Source organism: Electrona antarctica, assembly GCF_951216825.1.
Source record: "Electrona antarctica genome assembly, chromosome: 12".
Classification (NCBI taxonomy): Eukaryota; Metazoa; Chordata; class Actinopteri; order Myctophiformes; family Myctophidae; genus Electrona; species Electrona antarctica.
The window spans coordinates 40,783,526-40,800,147 of NC_136793.1; the positions used below are offsets into that span (position 1 = coordinate 40,783,526).

Consider the following 16,622-nt stretch of genomic DNA (forward strand, 5'->3'; position numbering starts at 1 on the left):
AGCAGTATGCCTGTGTTCAGTTCAGTGTTTATGGCTGCAGCGAATCTTACAAACTACTACACCAACGTATCATGGTACAATCTCTTGTGAATTCATATATCTCAGACCCAGCCAGGCTGTGGAGTGGAACTAGCATGGGCACAAACTTAAAGCAGCACTATGTAACCTTTTTTAACGAATACAATGTAATTCTGTCCTATCTGGTAGAGTATGTTAATTAATACAATATAATAACTTGTAAAATTACGGTGGTTGTATTGTGTCTCCCTGCTCTTCTATTGAGACATTTAGATTGTGCCAAAGGTCATGTCTCTAGAGACACAAGATCTGACAAAGATTAAATCTATCCCCCTGAGAAAGCAGGCAAACTATTCGCTAAATATTTTTTTCGGGTTTGAATCTGGGGTAGAAGAGGGAAGTTACATAGTGCAGCTTTAAGAGCCATCCATCTTCAACCGCTTATCCGTAGTTTGGTCGCGGGGGAAACAGCTCCACCAGAGAGCTCCAGATTCCAGCTCCAGAAGAACATTAGTAACTTCCTCCTGGGGATCTCGAGGCATTCCAAGGCCAGAGAGGACGTGCCTCGAGGACCTCCATAGGGAGACGCTCGAGAGGCATCCTAACCAGATGCCTGAACCATCTAAGCGGGCTCCTTTCCAGGAGAAGAAGCAGCGACTCGACTCTGAGTCTCTCTTGTGTGACTGAACTCATTTCAGCCGCTTGTATTTGCGACCTTATTCTTTCGGTCATGACTCACTTCATGACTATAGGTGAGAGGAGGAATGAAGATTGCTCGGTAATCAGAGAGCTACCCTCTGGCTCAGCTCTCTTTTTGTCACAACAGTGCGGTACAGCGACTGATGCTCAGATTCTCCCCTCACTCGTGAACAAAACCTGAGATACATAAACTCCTTCACCTGGGGTAATGTCTCATTCCCTACTTGGACTGCACAATCCATCGGTTTCCTGCTGAGAACCATAGCCTCAGATTGAGATGCTGCCCCTCATCCCAGCTGCCCTACACTCGACTGCGAACCGGTCCAGTGAGAGCTGAAGGTCTTGGACCGATGGTGCCATCAGGACCACATCATCTGCAAAAAGCAGTGAAGCAAACCTGCTTTTTATACCCTCTCCGCCACGACTTCACCTCGAGATCCTGTCCATGAAAATCACAAACAGGATAGGTGACAATGCGCAGCCCTGGCGGAGGCCAACCCCCACCGGAAACCAATCCAACTTACTCCCGACTCCCGAGAACACAACTCTCGCTTTGGGTGTACAGCAATTGAATGGTCCTCAACAGGAGCCATCCAACTTTAAGAGCCAATTTGATTAACCTTGCATCACCACGCTATCTACACTGAGGAAACCAGTGTACTACTCTCAGGGACGGATTAACCCTCACGAGGGCCCCTGGGCCGGTAATATTTGCAGGGCCCCCATAGCGCATGACATTTTTCAGAGTTTTTATCATCTTTTTAACCTAAATTTAACAAAATTAACAGCCAATGAAGGGCCCCATGAGCCCTTTTCAGGGCGTCAAACCTAGTACTTCACGGTCCAATTTCCCCAAAGGGCCCCTGAGAGCCAAGGGCCCCTGGGCCACGGCCCCAATGGCTAATTTGTCCCTGACTACTCTAGAGACTACCAACTAATATCCTTTTCCTGCTCTGTGCCACAATGTTAAGAATCAAGTTGCGCCTATGGCGTATATATGGATGACTCCAGATTTGGGCATGTTTACAAGGCAATCACAGACCCCAAAATTAAAGTAAAATGTTTTTAGAAAGTAAAAAACACACCCGTGTGAACTGAGTGGTGTAAGGTCTTATATAGACTGATCAGCTGTGGTCTGATGTAATGTCTGACGTAATGAAATCACACCCGTGTGAACTGGGTGACCGTAGCAACCATGCTAATTTTTTTGGCACAGACAGACAGACAGACACGTAAACTAAAAATCACACCCGTGTGAACTGAGTGGTGTAAGGTCTTATATAGACTGATCAGCTGTGGTCTGACGTAATGTCTGACGTAATGAAATCACACCCGGGTGAACTGGGTGACCGTAGCAACCATGCTAATTTTTTTGGCACAGACAGACAGACAGACACGTAAACTAACAAAGCCAGTCAGTCGTTGGAGTGGTTTACACCACTCAACAAAGCCAGTCGTAGGAGTGGTTTACACCACTCAAAAAACATGAAAAAAATTGTGGAGGTAGGTAGTTATGGTCTTAACGTAATTTCACTACTTCCAAATGTCGAGGGTGACATATTAGTTAATGTACAGTCCACTTAGTATTAATTTTGACCATCAAACCTTTACACTCACATCACTACCATCTCAGTGAAATTCAGAGGAAGAGTATAGGCTATTGTATTATGCAAATTATTTATTTTATATCACACCCAATTCTTCTAAGTAGGCTATACTTTATATCAGGTTTTGAGTTTTGTGCACGCATCCGCCTGGGTGACGGCTTTTCTCGCCCCCTTAGTGGCGAAGAATAAAACTTCTGGGAACTCAGATTAGGTGACAGCAGACTGCTTGGCGAGCTGGCGCTTTGGCATGGGGGATCAACATATGGAATGAATTCTGTACTGGCTATATATGGAGCGTGTCTTGAGTGTACAGGGTTTGATGAGGTCAGATCAACATATGGAATGTCAGAAAAGGTCAGCTCCATATATGGAGATCTAAGGGTGGCAGCGGGGACAGTGTCTTGAGTGTACACTATAGGGTTTGATGAGGTCTGGCCAAGTATGGAGCGTGTCTTGAGTGTGCAGGGTTTGATGAGGTCAGATCAACATATGGAATGTCAGAACAGGTCAGCTCCACATCTAAGGGTGACAGCCCGGGCGTGGCTGCACAGCCTGCACTAATAACTTTGGGGTGGGCCCGTCTAGAGTTTGAATGGACAGGTGTCAGTCAAAAGGGAGACATCGAAAAAGAAGGACGGATGGGGAAGGATCAACATGGAACATTGGAATGTCAGAACAGGTCAGCTCCATGGAGATCTAAGGGTTTGAGTTTTGAGGTCCGATGTAGAGTTGCTGGCTGGCTCCGTATGCAGATCTAGGTGATGATCCAGTCTTCATGTAGTATGGCTATCCATCCAGGGTTTGATGAGGTCAGTGTCATGATCTTAAGTTCATATATGGAGATGGTCATATATGGAGCCTGTCGCGTGAGGGACTGACGGCCATAGGCCTATAGTGGCGACGTGACGTAACTGATGGATTTATAATTAAGATAAAACCCATTAGTTGCATATAAAATGCAGAAGGGACAATTAATGATTCCAAGGATATAAAGGACTGTATAATACTGAATTACTGAGCTACACAGGGCTATAACTATAAAAAATACTTCTAAGAAAGTATTTAAAAGTACTGATGAATACTCAGCACCACAACTAGGCAGAGAGCCTATGACCAAGTTAACACGAGGCCTGCCGGGAACATAGGAATTTTAAAACGTAGAATCTTGTGGCCTGCCACAAACGGAAAAGCCGTTTTAACAGCGATGTATTAATTAATGCATGTTTTAATACGATCGTATCGAAATCTACCGTCAGTTAGCTTTGTTATGCTTCTGACACAATGGGCGCGGCCATTTTGAAAATGCGCGCGCATCCACTTACATTGCCGGCTCTGGTTTCAGACGGCTTTATCTCACAGAAGCGACATTGCAGAGGACGCTTTGTCCCAGACAAGCGTTTTCAACGGCCTGTAGCAGGCGCTGTGATACTCGCGGTCAGCTTTTTCCACCGCCGAGCGAGACAACAACAACCGGTCATGATACCACACACAGCAGCTTTTCACAGGAACAATGCGATTACGGATATTTGGATCTTCAAAGTAAGTGTTACGCGCGATAAAACCTTGGCAATACGCAATCGAGGGATTAATGAATGGCGGCAGGCAGACGGTTAACAATTAGCTTTAACAGGATTACTTTAAGCAGGAAATACTCTTTTAGAAAAATACCTTTAGTAGTCAATTAAAAAGATGAGTCCACCAGAAGAATGATTGTCGAGTCAGAACAATTATGGTTTAGTTAATTCATTTTCCAGATCTGAGAGACAGAATGATACTCACATACAGCCAAATAACTCTCCCCTGTACCACAAGAAGGCACAGGGTAGTCTCTCACGAACAATTCATTTCAAAGGCATTAATACTGTAGAATACAATTGTTGATACACATTTCATTGGCTGAATACACAGTTAATTTCCACTATTCCACGCTGGCACTGGGTGTCCAGCGCTAATTGGACCAGCACATAGATGATGAGGCTGATATTGGGACAGCTTCCTTATTTCCGTCATTGAGAGCCATAGGCCGGGAAAGCGCTGAGGCTGGCGTTGCTATGGCAACCTGAAGATAACATTTCTTCCCGGCTAGCTGTGAACTCTTTACAGAGAGAAATGCTCCTATCTACTTTCTCACTAGCCACCAAGGTCAAATACATGCAGTGTTATATCTAAATAGACCTCTCAGTATTCAAGCTAACTTTTGACTGGGGACAGACAGTGAGTCTTAACTTGGCGTCAGGCAATCCATAATATAAATATGAAGGATAATATAGGGCTGAGATGATTAGGCACGTGGATGGTGACATGACATAAATAGGATAAGGAGAACAACCCAGAGTAAACAGGCAGTAGGCTGATGATAAAACCGATGGTAGAAGGGCAAGATGACAAAATATGAACACTTGACACAAGTCCACAAAAATACCAAAATAGCAGATCTACCAGATCTATCAGTAACGACTGACAGGATTTTCCAGGTTTTCATAGTAATCTGCGACCTACAGTCGCAATTAATATTTTTCCCTCAAAGTCAAAGTCTAGTGTATTTTCAGTTTGCTCTAAAATGCATCTATAGGCATTTTTGCATCATCTTAAATAGTCTTCAATTCATGTGTAATTAAAAAAAAAGAAAAATAACAAAACATATCCCATGACTTTTGTAACCCATTGGTTTCACCCCAGTGTTTAAATGGGTTCACTTTAAAACATGTTTGAACCTGAAATTTCCTATGGAAATATCCATTAAAGTGAAATACCCAAGTCCCAAGAACGCACGCGGCACGACTTTTACATTTTTGACCTTAGATGCTTGCCATACTTTCACATGACTACCACTACTTGTGACTTGCATTCCTCAAGCAATCGCCTCACTGAAGTTTGATTCAGTTTCGTTTGCATGGCCTTTCGAACGCCTTTAATCAATCGAAGACGTCGAGAAGAAGGTATACCGGCTGGAACTACACCTACTCGCTAGTCGCTACTCCTGCTAATAGTATAGAGAACGTAGTAGTAGTTGTTATTGTTGTCTATTAACTCCTTCAAGTTGAACGTTACTGGCTCTCGGTGGCTTATGGAATATCTGCAAAAGCTCACCGAGCAACGCGACCCCGGGGACTAAATTCGTTCCAGTCTCAATTCAGATCGTTATGAAACATGCGACTGTGAGATAGTGGGTGAGTGTGGAACACGTTATTCAAAGAGGACAACTCTGCCTTTGCTCTCGTCCTGGTTTAGGGATCAAGGGATGGCTGACATGATGCCAGACTCAAGAAGGTGAGACCAGCTGTTATAACTGCTTCATGTTGCACAATACCCATAGTTCTCTTTTTACGGACATTATCTGGATATCTGAGACAGATGTCCAAAAAAAGAGAACTACGGTATGGTCTCTATGTTAAGATCCCTCATTTCGATAACTTCCTGATGATCTAAACAAAATTAAACTGACTACATTTCAACAAATACAATTATGTAAAAAATATATGTCTCCGAGATCCATTCCAGATTTCATGCGTAGGTTTTGCTGATGTAATCAAGATGATAAGAAAAGAAAGCGGACTGATTTTGTAGTAAGCCAGTCCATATTTGTGTTGGCAATAATAAACCATTTTAAATGAACAGTCTCTTCGAACTTTGAACACAATCTGTCTTAAGTACAGTATTAGTATTGTAACACAATGCATGCATGCAATGCATTAATTCAACCAACTAAGATTTGAGCTATAGAAGATCACTCACAGGTGTTTGAATATTTTTCAGGTGTAATTACTTCTTCCTCTATGATGGATCCAAGGTCAAAGGAGAGGGTGACCCTACAAGGGATGGAATCTGCTACTTCTATCCTGAAGAGGTTGGTTTTGCAGTGAAAGTTGCCCTGACATAATTGAGTTTGGGTGTGTCTTGAGTTTAACATAAATATTCATTATGAACCCATATTTTACTTTTTTGTGGTCTTCTAATGCAGCCTTTAGCCTAGCCGCAATTTGCAACTCTAGATTTTTTTTATAATGGGATGAATCTAGAGTTGAAATACCCTCCATTGACTCCCCACTCATCATTTTGCGTTTGCGATCTGCTTGTCTTAAACGACGTTAAACTCACCAACATTGCAGCTGTAGTCCAAGCTTGAATTATTCTCTTTCAATCTGCAAAGCTTGTTTTTCATAAAAATCCCCCGTAGACATGTTATGAGCTACTTTCTGTCAAGAAGAAGAAATGTTGGAGTTTGGAAGCGCTCGTTTGTGTTAAGGGGTCGCGCTGCTGCCTCCTGCATTATGTGCAAATGCGAAACAGATGCATGCAGGGACGTTCAGTGACTTACGACGAGCACTTAGAAAAATAATCACTTGCACAGAATTTCTTGACAGAAAGTAGCTCATAACATGTCTACGGGGGATTTTTATGAAAAACAAGCTTTGCAGATTGAAAGAGAATAATTCAAGCTTGGACTACAGCTGCAATGTTGGTGAGTTTAACGTCGTTTAAGACAAGCAGATCGCAAACGCAAAATGATGAGTGGGGAGTCAATGGAGGGTATTGCAACTCTAGATTCATCCCATTATAAAAAAATCTAGAGTTGCAAATTGCGGCTACCTTTAGCCTTTTCTTGTAATGCCGTCTTATGTTTACAGACATAAATATAATTGTTCTTGCAATTTCGTTAAATTCCCCAGACACTAATAGATAAACAGGAACTACTGTGTGGACAGTTGGCTGGTGTGGGTCGCTGTGTCTCTGAGTTGTCGTCCTCTCCTGTGCGCATGATCAGGCTACGCCGCAGCAAGTTTGCCATCTGTATGAAAGATGACTTCTTTTGGGTGAGTGAGTAGACTTGACTCGAGCATAAGAGTTGGTTTTGATGTGCATGTGTATGACTATGAGGCAATACCTTTTCTAAGTGGGGGGGGCACCAGGGGGCGCCATGGGGGCAATTGGAAAGGAGGGGAAAATGGGGGGAAAGGAATATAAATAACTTGGAATAAATAAATGTGTCTATATATATATATTTTTTTAATATATCATTTTCAACATCACTAATCTTGTAGCTATTTTCCATTTTTTTAAGCTATCTCGCATATAGGGTTGCTCTAGCTAGCCAGAGACTATGGCTATTTGGTCCTTGGAATATTTTGCAAAGCCCTGAATGACTAAACTCTGTTTCCTCCCTAGGCTTTGGGTTGCCCAGTGGATATCCCCAATGTCAGTGTCTGTGACCTATTGAAACAGCTAATAAACCTCTTTTGTTTCTACAATGGCTCCATTCGCCAGAGCTATCAGGTGTAGTATTCAGTTATGAATTGTCATTACAATCAACCAGCCATTACAGTGCATGTCGAGATGGCTAAGCTGTGTATGAAAAATAGCACAGCCAAAATGTCTGATTCCGAATTATATATATATAGACTATTTCTGACATTTTTCTTCCTTACTTACGGTAAATGTAGTCCTCGTAATGTGTTTATTGGTAGGTGTGTGTGTAAGTCAAAATATGAACACACACATGATATGGATATACGTGTGACATCATTGTACCCAGAAGTTATGCAGGAACGCCTACTGAGTGGCAAAAATAAATAAATCTCGCCTTGACAGCCCATACATCCAATTCCAAACAGAAAAGTCCTATTTGATTGTATTAAACTTACCAACATTGCAGATGCAAAGTTTTTGTTTCGTAAAAGCTGCACCATAAACACATGTCAGAGTTTGGAAGTGCTCGTTTTCAATAACGCAGCGTCCTGCTGCCTCCTGCATTATGTGCAATTTCATGTGCACTTCCAAATCCCAATGCTCCATGCTGCTCAATGTTTTGCCTAGATTTGTCTAGATGTGCATACTCTGTTAAGGAAAAATGTTACCCATTTTAAAATAAGTGCAAATGCAGTGAACAGTGAATTGATAAAAATACAACAGATGTTTTGATTATAAGATCACCAACATGCTCCTATTTATAGATGAGAGCTTTGGCAGGTGATGCGAATGGACTTAATGAGACATTAAACCAGTGTTGTACAGTGTGTACACACACACACACACACACACAATACGCTATTTTTTATCAACTAGTCAACTACTACCAACGAGGTCAACTAGTGGATTTACTAGTCGACTAGTTGAATAGTCAACTAGTTGCTTAAAGTCCTAACATACATACAATGTTATACATGTCTGGCTGATTCCCTGATGAAGGCTTAACCGCCGAAACGTTGGATTAATTTTGTCTTACCTGCTGTCCTAATAAAATATTGGCACTCTGGCTATTGGCGTGTGCGGCCACCCTCTGCAGTTCTCTCCCGTGTGCCGGCACCGCTACAAGGACTTTGGTGTGCGTTAGCTTCTTTGTACACAATATATGTCTGGCTATCATGTGATCATGATGAGCAGATCACTCAAGGAATATAAACCACATGATAATATGCAATTACCTTCTCTATAAATAAGTCTGTCAAGACAACAGTGATGAGGATCATATATAATTAAAACATCTGTTGTATTTTAATTTCACTTGGCACACAAAAAAGAAAGAACAAGATAAGAACATTTTTCTAAACCTCTAGCTGCCTAATATTGTGGATTTGTAAAAGTGAAACATGTGTATGTGTATCCATAATGTGTCACTAATTATTTTTTGTCTCACAACTTAGATTCACAATAAGGAAACATTAGCAGTCCGATGGGCCCATTATCTCTCCCACTTACAAACAGCATCCACTGAGCTTCATCACATGTTTAGCTGCTTGAAAACCATAGACTCAACTCACGTACGTACCTATGATAGACTACCTAAAGTATTTAAGCCCTGCAGTATATAGTTTGTTGTATGACGAAGAGTGAAAATAGCCAATCTGTGTACTTGTAGATAGCCTATTTTTGCTCATTCTGAAAATGTAAAATGTTAAAATAGACTGCCTATAATGACATGCCCAAAATAAATTAGGGACGCAAGGTTGAACGTGCTTAAAGGCAATTATTTCAGTATGTATGTATTACTATGTAAGCTCAATGTGTTCCTGTAGCAACGCTAAAAGACAAAATGTCGGTCCTGTACTTTTATTTTCCTTGGAGAATAAAGTGTTTCTGATTCAGTTTGTACAAACAAAAGCCAAGTTGTGCTAACTCCAACTACTTTTTTCATCAGTTCCTCTTCTTGCAGCTGCTAACCTTTGATCCTTGTCCTCAGATTGACCCTCTTCTGCTATTGAAAGCTGCACTCATCCTTCAGGCATGTCAACGCTGCCCTCTAGTGTTGGCTGGCTGTATTCTCTTCCGTGGAAGGTAAGCTGGCACTTTGGCTTAAATACACCCTTGCAAAGTTATTACAAGTAACTGCTTTTGTCATGCCTCTCTGTCTTCTACACAGAATCGTTAGCACACAGATGCCCCCAGATCTCACAGTGAAGGTCATGGTTCACGAGAGTGAAACGTACAATAAGGTGTGACCGTGTGACATAAGATGCCATAATGTGTTGTCAGAATTTCAGATCTCATGATGAATCCTAACATTTTTTTATTCAATTGATTGAAAAATGTATTAACAGTTTGTAGAATGAGTACAGTTCAATGAAAGTACAGGTCAATACAAAATCAGCTAAGAGGATAAAACCAGAAAAAGCCTTGGTTACATCAGGGTAAATTAATGTGTCTGTTTTTAAGTGTGGGAAGTAATAGTCCAGTATTTGGGTGCTAAATGATAACTCAGTGATTTAAATATTGATTTCAGGACCAGAGGACCAATGGTTTGAGCTCCTCTAAGTCATCAGGCAGTTCTTCTGCTTCCAGTGCTGTGACCTCTACTACTGTGTTCCTGACAGCAGCTGAACTTCAGTGCCTGCGATCTGCTCCTGTTGACAAACAATCCAGGTACATGTTAACTACAATAATTTGGTATTATGAGCATTTTGTTCTCATGCTTAATCGTATATGCCAGTATTGAAAGCAACTTGATGTCTCTTATACTTATTGCACTCTAGGCCTAAGTCTACCCCAAACAGACCCACTCGTACAAGGAAGGCCCGTCTGTCGAGAACGCTATCTGACACACCCTCCACTGAGTCCGACCCAGCTGAGACTGATCCGTCCAACTCTCCGTTCATGGCTACAACACCATCCGACGCTCGTTCACCAGCATCAGACAACTTGCTGGTTAGCCCTGGTCTCTCAGATTGTACCACCAGCCCTCACAGTGCCCCAGCACTCCAAACCCTACTACAATCGCCAGGGCCTGCCTTTCCTAATGGGAAAGCCTCTCAAGAGGAGGAGCCACTGGACGAGTCGCATTATTTCAGTTTTAACAGCAATGGGGATGAGAGCAGTCAGTTAAATACAGAAGATGACGGCTCTGTGCATGAGGAAACGCCTTATTTTAATGGACGCAGTGGGGGCAGCACTCCAGCAAGCAAAGAGAGTCCGGGAGTCTGTGGGCAAATGCTACTGAACTGCAAAATGTCTGAATCTTCTGCCCATGAAGCAGGGGTTGATGATGGGATGTTGTTGGGAGCAACCTGGGGTAGCGCTGGGAACACAAGTACAAGTTACTGCTCCTCTCTGGGTGATGACTCAGCAGAGAGTCCCCTGGTCCCCATGACTCTGTACCAGCACAGGGTGAGAGGACTGGTGCTGGCCTTGCTGGTGGAGTCTAACTTCCAAAACGACACTGCCGCCATGGAGGAAGTGGTGAGATAGATAGCATTGCCATTATTGCAAGATTACTTTAATTTAAAGACATTTGTATTCAATTGGTGCAAAAATAGCAGATACTTGTGGTGCAACACATTGTAAGGTTGTAGCTCTGCTATTTCTGGAGGGAAAATAACAAAGTTTTCTATTTTTTAAAGCGTTAATTAAAGTGCTTAACATGCCATTTATAGTTCGACAACACAGTCTAGGAGATATAGGAAAGAGAGGGATAGGAAAGAGGGGTTAGCATGTGATATAGACCATGAGACAGATTTGGACATGACTCAGTATGTGTCTTTGTGAACACACCAGGGCAACCTGGCTTACTATTTCTTCCAAAGTATTTATTTGATATTGAGGTTTACCAATACCTTGTGCAGTAACATTACTGGACACCAAATGAGTTTGCATCTAGTAATAAAAGTTACAAGTACACATGGACGTTTAAAAGTACACTAGTGCAGTATTTGGGTGTTATAATAGTCATATTTTGACTGTTGGCAAGATGAATGAGCTTTCCCTTGTGGTTTGTTTCCAGTACCACAGCAGCCTGGCATCGTTGAATGGGCTGGAGGCCCATCTGAGGACCACCACTCAAGGGGCAGCAGGCCCTCAAGGAAACTACATCTTTGCCCATTTTGACTGTATTCAAAACACACTGACAAGTATGACTCTAATGCTGTCAGAACTTCCTCTTCATTAACTCCTTTGATGCCCCCCTGTATCTGTCGATGACAATCTCTCTACATTCTGTTTATATCCAATATTTCTGAAATCCTATACCTTTTAGGTTTTCCAGCATTTACTTTTCTGAAAGTGTAAATAAGCTATTTGAATCACTTGCTACTGAAGATTTTAGTTTCACTAAACTGCGTTTGATGGCTTATTTCTGGCTTTGAATGAGCTTGTGTGTAATTAGTCAGGCTCTGATCTCCATTCTTTGGTTGTTGTGCAACGCATGCTTGTCCGGGTTAATGTGGTATTTTGTAGTGAGCCTCTGGTGTTTTTTTGTGTCTCTGCAGCCAACTTGTCTGGTGGACCAGGGGGAGCCCAGGAGCGATCCTTTGTGAGGGCCACATCGCTGCTTCACTCACATTTCTGTAACACTGGAACTCTGCAGGAGGCTATTATCAGGTCTGTATGACAGTGATGGGGTGGAGTGTGGGGGGTCCTGCCTTTCATAGCTTGGCAATTACATTTTTGGGGGTAGGGCCTGTGCCATCCATTTAGGTTGTTTACTTTATTTGCACAATGGTAAAACAAAACAAAAACACACTTAATGTATAGAGGTAACTGAGAAGCTTTTGTAATCTCACTTAATCTCACTCCAAAGCCGTACAGATAATACTCTGCTTTATTTGTCAATGTGCTGTGCTGTGTTTACATAGACCAAACTGCCAATAGTACCTTTTGCCAGAAGTAGTGATCTGTAGCAAGATCAATTTTTTGTAGTAATCCATAATTCTTTCTTTCACAATACATGTTCACATGATGCTACAGAATAAGATGGACGTATGTTTACATGACTACATTTGAGTACTTGTCACCTTTCTTGCATGTATGCTTAATGGGTCATTAAACCAGATAACTTATGCATTGGCAACAAGCCATCCCTCTCCTGTATTGTCCTCTTCTACTTGTGCTAATGACACACCTGTAGTGTGGGGGCTGTAACTGTAATCCTTGTGTCATTGCTTTTACCTGTTCATCTAGGAACTTTATTAGAAAAGATAACTTGAAATACCTCAAATGTGATTCTAAATACATGTGGTATTTAAATCACAGGAATGCAGGTGTCGCTGTGTATGGAACACACACTGTGGCCCAGGAGACATACTTCTTGCAGCAAGGGGTGCCGGTGCGAAACTCTGGCATCCCGAACCATCAGGACAGTGCTTTCTCCCTGCCCAGCAAGGCCCGGCACCGACTAATGAAACATGGGGTCAACCTATTCTGAGACCATGTTGGCAGCTCCTACAAAACTTTCTTACTTTTATTTGTAGGTGGACCAAAGAGGTCCAGGTGTTATTTTGTGCAAAAGTGCATTATTGGCCCCTAATATCAGCCCTCAATGGGGGTTGGGTTTTTGTGCTAATTCGCTTATTTCCATCGAAATAAGTAGTAAAGTGTGCCGCTTGGGATACTATTTATATTATGAAGAGAGGATATATACAAGAAAATGATTTTTGAGCGATGGAAATAAGCGAATTGGCACAACACCCCAATGCCCCATTCAATGCAATGCAATTCAATTCATTGAGGGCTTATGGTAGGGGAAATAGCCAATAATGCGCTTTTGCACAAAATAACACCTGGACCTCTTTGGTGGGGACGTAACAACTACAAATAAAGGTAAGAAAGCCTTCTAGCATAGAATTCTCCTTTAAAGTAATACTGCGAATTGTCTTTGTGTATGCTGTGTTCTCAACATTTAGTATTTATTTTATTTTATTCCCAACACACTCACTTGTGGATTAAATACACACAATTAATGGCAAAGTAACCCGTTTGAAATCAAACTGTTTATTTGAGCAGTGTCAATTTTGCAATGTGGCCACTTCCTTTTGGTCTAAATGCACTGAAAGATAGAGTACCACTGTTGTGTTGTCTATTCCCACTATTGTTATTGTTATCTATTTGTGTGTTTTTAAGGCAAATATATTATCTTTGTAATATGAATCCTAGTTTACACAATCATGGCAGTGCTTTTGCTTTGGATGTAAATGTAACCTTTTCCAAGTAAAATTTGTTTTGGTTAAATATACTACAGTATATTATTTCTCCTGTAATAACCGGCACTTACATTATTAAACTGGTATTTCTTATAGACTATAGATAGTATTTAATGTTATATAAGGCAGCTATATAGAAAGGTTAAATGAATAAATAATCATGTTGTCTTATACACGTTGAGCTACTTTCAGAAATGGTTGTTTTAAACTACAGTGTCTGTGCCCTTACATGAAAGTTACAAATTGTCTTAAGGCTATTAACCTTATTAAAACCATCAGTAACTTGGCCCAGTTTTTGGTCCCATTGTTAGTGTTACTCATGTAGACTAAATGTATTGTATGGGGCATAGTGTAGTCTAAAATACAGGGTCAAAGAAAGTGTGTGTTTGAAATGTAGGGTGCAGGAGCATGAACCTTCACTAAGGGTAAGGTAATTAGTTCAACATTTCGGTGACAACTATTTTGTAAAGAAGATTGTTCTTGATGATCCAAATATAGTGTAATTAGAGTCATTATCTATAGCTGAATTTGAATGGATGTGGTTGGTGCTCTTAAGGCGCCTCATTATGCAAGTGCATTATAAGAAACCAGTGGGGTGCAAATGAGAGTGTGAACAAAAAGATGGGAGGGACGGTCAGTTGGGTTACAATTCAAATTCTAAGTAGTTAGATGTCCCCATTATATAGGGTAGCCGCGGGGGTAAACTGAACCCCCCCTATCGTTGGATGGAGCTCACCACCACCATAAAAAGTTGCCTTTCAGCAGTGAAACCCTCCAGAGTTCAGACGTGGACGCATCATTCACCATGGCTTCTTCACTGTGCTTGTGGACCGCCATCCTTTTTATAACGGTGGCAACAAATGTCAAGGGAGTCTCTGGCCGCGCAGTTGGCAAGCAGGAATTTCTGTCGCAGTCACCGAAAGTTGGGGACGGAGTCTCCAAGCCTATTTTACGCACGCATGTGTTGAGACGATGGAGGCGACAGATCATGGAAACTCACCGGGACCGTTGCGCGGAGCTGGCCGCACCTTGGATGGAAAGCACAGAACCTCCCCAGGATAATGCCAACTTGCTTCGGCTCCGTGTTCGTTCTTTTACCCCAGGAAGGTCACACGGCACCATATTCCCGGGGAAATCACTTTTCAGTTTCGTTCGACGGGTTTATCGTTGCTGTCAATTAGGATTCCTTTGCAGAGGCGTGAAAGGAATTCAAGGTCGATTGAGTGGAGGTAAGGCATAACATTTCCAAAAATCTATTATTATTATTACCAGGAATGCCTTGTAATGTTTTATTAGCCTATACCATATCAACTTTTTATTCGTACGATGGATTTTAGGCATAGTGGTCTATAGACCAAGCGCAGTAGGCCTATACTGCGCTTTAAACAAGATGGTTCTGCACAAAAAGTGTTATATTTAACCTGCATGTTTTCCCTAGATACAGATGTGGACTTTCTACTGAGTCGAGATGTTTTCTCAATGGCAGTGATGAAAGCTGAAATACATATTCAGCTTCTCAACCCTCAACATCTAGACATTCAGCCTGTGCTACCCTACATGGCAAAGCGCGAACTTCCCACAAGGTATGCATTTAAACCTTTATCTACAACTTTCTTGTTTTGTTTGGTTAGCAATATTCCTGCAAAGGTTTTCTGTGCACTACTTTTAAGTTGCAAAAACAAAGTATCAACTGTTCCCATTGATATTACTACCAACCTGTAGCCATTGCTAGCTACAATTTGCAGACCCCCCCCCCCCCCACACACACACACACACCACCCCATGCACTAGTATAGTAGTTGTAGTTCAATAAGAAAGAAGCAGGCAGCAGAGGCTGCCTTGGTGCCTTTGGAAGAATGCAGGCCTAATAATTGTGTCATTTTTGCCTTTAGGTACAGTGTGTGGTCCCGGGGTGACACAGCGGAGCTGAGAGTAGATCTGCTGTTCCTTTTCCAGGGATTGCAGGAGGCGGCAGGTGGTGCCGGAGGGGGGCTGACCCTGGTGAACATGCGGAGTTTGGAGGTTCTTCCCAGGGGGGGTCTACGAGAAGGGCAAGCTCCACAGACACAGGAGGACACGCATGGTGATCCGTGGGGGGAAGGGTTCGGCCACTTATTCTCTGCTCTGGAGTTGGGCCTGGCGCTGAGTTGCAATAAAGCAGGACTAGGAGTGTCCTGTGAACACAATGGTGTCCACCTTTTACACGCACCTTTCATCTCACTGTCTTATCATAGATAAGTGTGTGGGTACAACCTTGTAGGCTACTCTGCCTATTGTGTAAATTGTGTACAAACGGATACAATATTGTACCTCCTTTCCTGATTAAAACTTGAATATATATATAGGCCTACAGTATGTACACAGTATGTCCCTGCTGGGAATTGAAGGAGATATGACAACTGTTAAACAACTGTTCTCTGATTATTTGCAAACCAAAAAACACACATCACATGTGGGGAAAATAATGCACTTCATTAATGTCAAATATATTAATTTATGATTTGTTTTGTAAGATATGTTTTGTTATGTAAATAGTGTATATTACATATGTTTATTGATTGATTGTTTGGCAGCCAAAACTCCTTATGATTTGTATGTGAAATATTGTGCAGTGTTATTCAGGAATCTTTTTTATTAAAAGTCTGAACTGTGGTATGAGACTGTCTTCTGTCTTTATACATAGCCAGTGTGGCACCTCAACCTTGTGGTCCCAATAGCAACTTCTAGACGGTTCTGTTTTTAGAAGTTTTCACAATTGGAACAAACAGCATCTGGACAAACATAGTTATATACCGGTATGTTATATTATGTCATAAAAAGGCCATATTATTTTGTATTTTTTTTGTAATTTGTTATGCACCTTATTGTTCTGTAGAAACATCCAATAATGAAA

General features: G+C 41.8%; 2 protein-coding genes across 3 annotated transcripts; both read left to right on the top strand.

The window, feature by feature from the left end:
- The first annotated feature begins 5,094 nt into the window (after positions 1–5,094).
- Positions 5,095–13,338, top strand: hps4 (HPS4 biogenesis of lysosomal organelles complex 3 subunit 2). Of its 2 annotated transcripts, XM_079516559.1 has the most exons (13): positions 5,095–5,263; positions 5,556–5,594; positions 6,081–6,171; positions 6,995–7,138; positions 7,491–7,598; positions 8,966–9,082; positions 9,502–9,596; positions 9,682–9,754; positions 10,042–10,181; positions 10,292–10,994; positions 11,536–11,662; positions 12,020–12,131; positions 12,783–13,338. In XM_079516559.1, exons 2-13 carry the CDS (start codon positions 5,566–5,568, stop codon positions 12,952–12,954), a joined length of 1,911 nt encoding a protein of 636 aa, XP_079372685.1. In that variant the 5' UTR covers positions 5,095–5,263; positions 5,556–5,565; the 3' UTR covers positions 12,955–13,338. The 2 variants fall into 2 exon arrangements, with proteins under 2 accessions (XP_079372685.1, XP_079372684.1); XM_079516558.1 differs by having other exon boundaries at positions 5,096–5,594.
- A 569-nt stretch (positions 13,339–13,907) lies between these two features.
- On the top strand, positions 13,908–15,967 carry LOC306934089 (uncharacterized protein; the record flags this gene model as incomplete). The annotated part of the gene is made up of 3 exons (XM_079516560.1): positions 13,908–14,958; positions 15,168–15,312; positions 15,622–15,967. Exons 1-3 carry the CDS (start codon positions 14,535–14,537, stop codon positions 15,965–15,967), a joined length of 915 nt encoding a protein of 304 aa, XP_079372686.1. The 5' UTR covers positions 13,908–14,534.
- Positions 15,968–16,622: the final 655 nt, after the last annotated feature.

Bases quoted from the DNA above. Each gene is read 5' to 3' on its own strand.
- hps4 (XM_079516559.1), top strand. From the start codon at position 5,566: ATGGCTGACATGATGCCAGACTCAAGAAG. The intron at 10,182-10,291 runs GTACATGTTAAC...ATTGCACTCTAG, and splicing joins CCTGTTGACAAACAATCCAG to GCCTAAGTCTACCCCAAACA. The intron at 11,663-12,019 runs GTATGACTCTAA...GTGTCTCTGCAG, and splicing joins TATTCAAAACACACTGACAA to CCAACTTGTCTGGTGGACCA.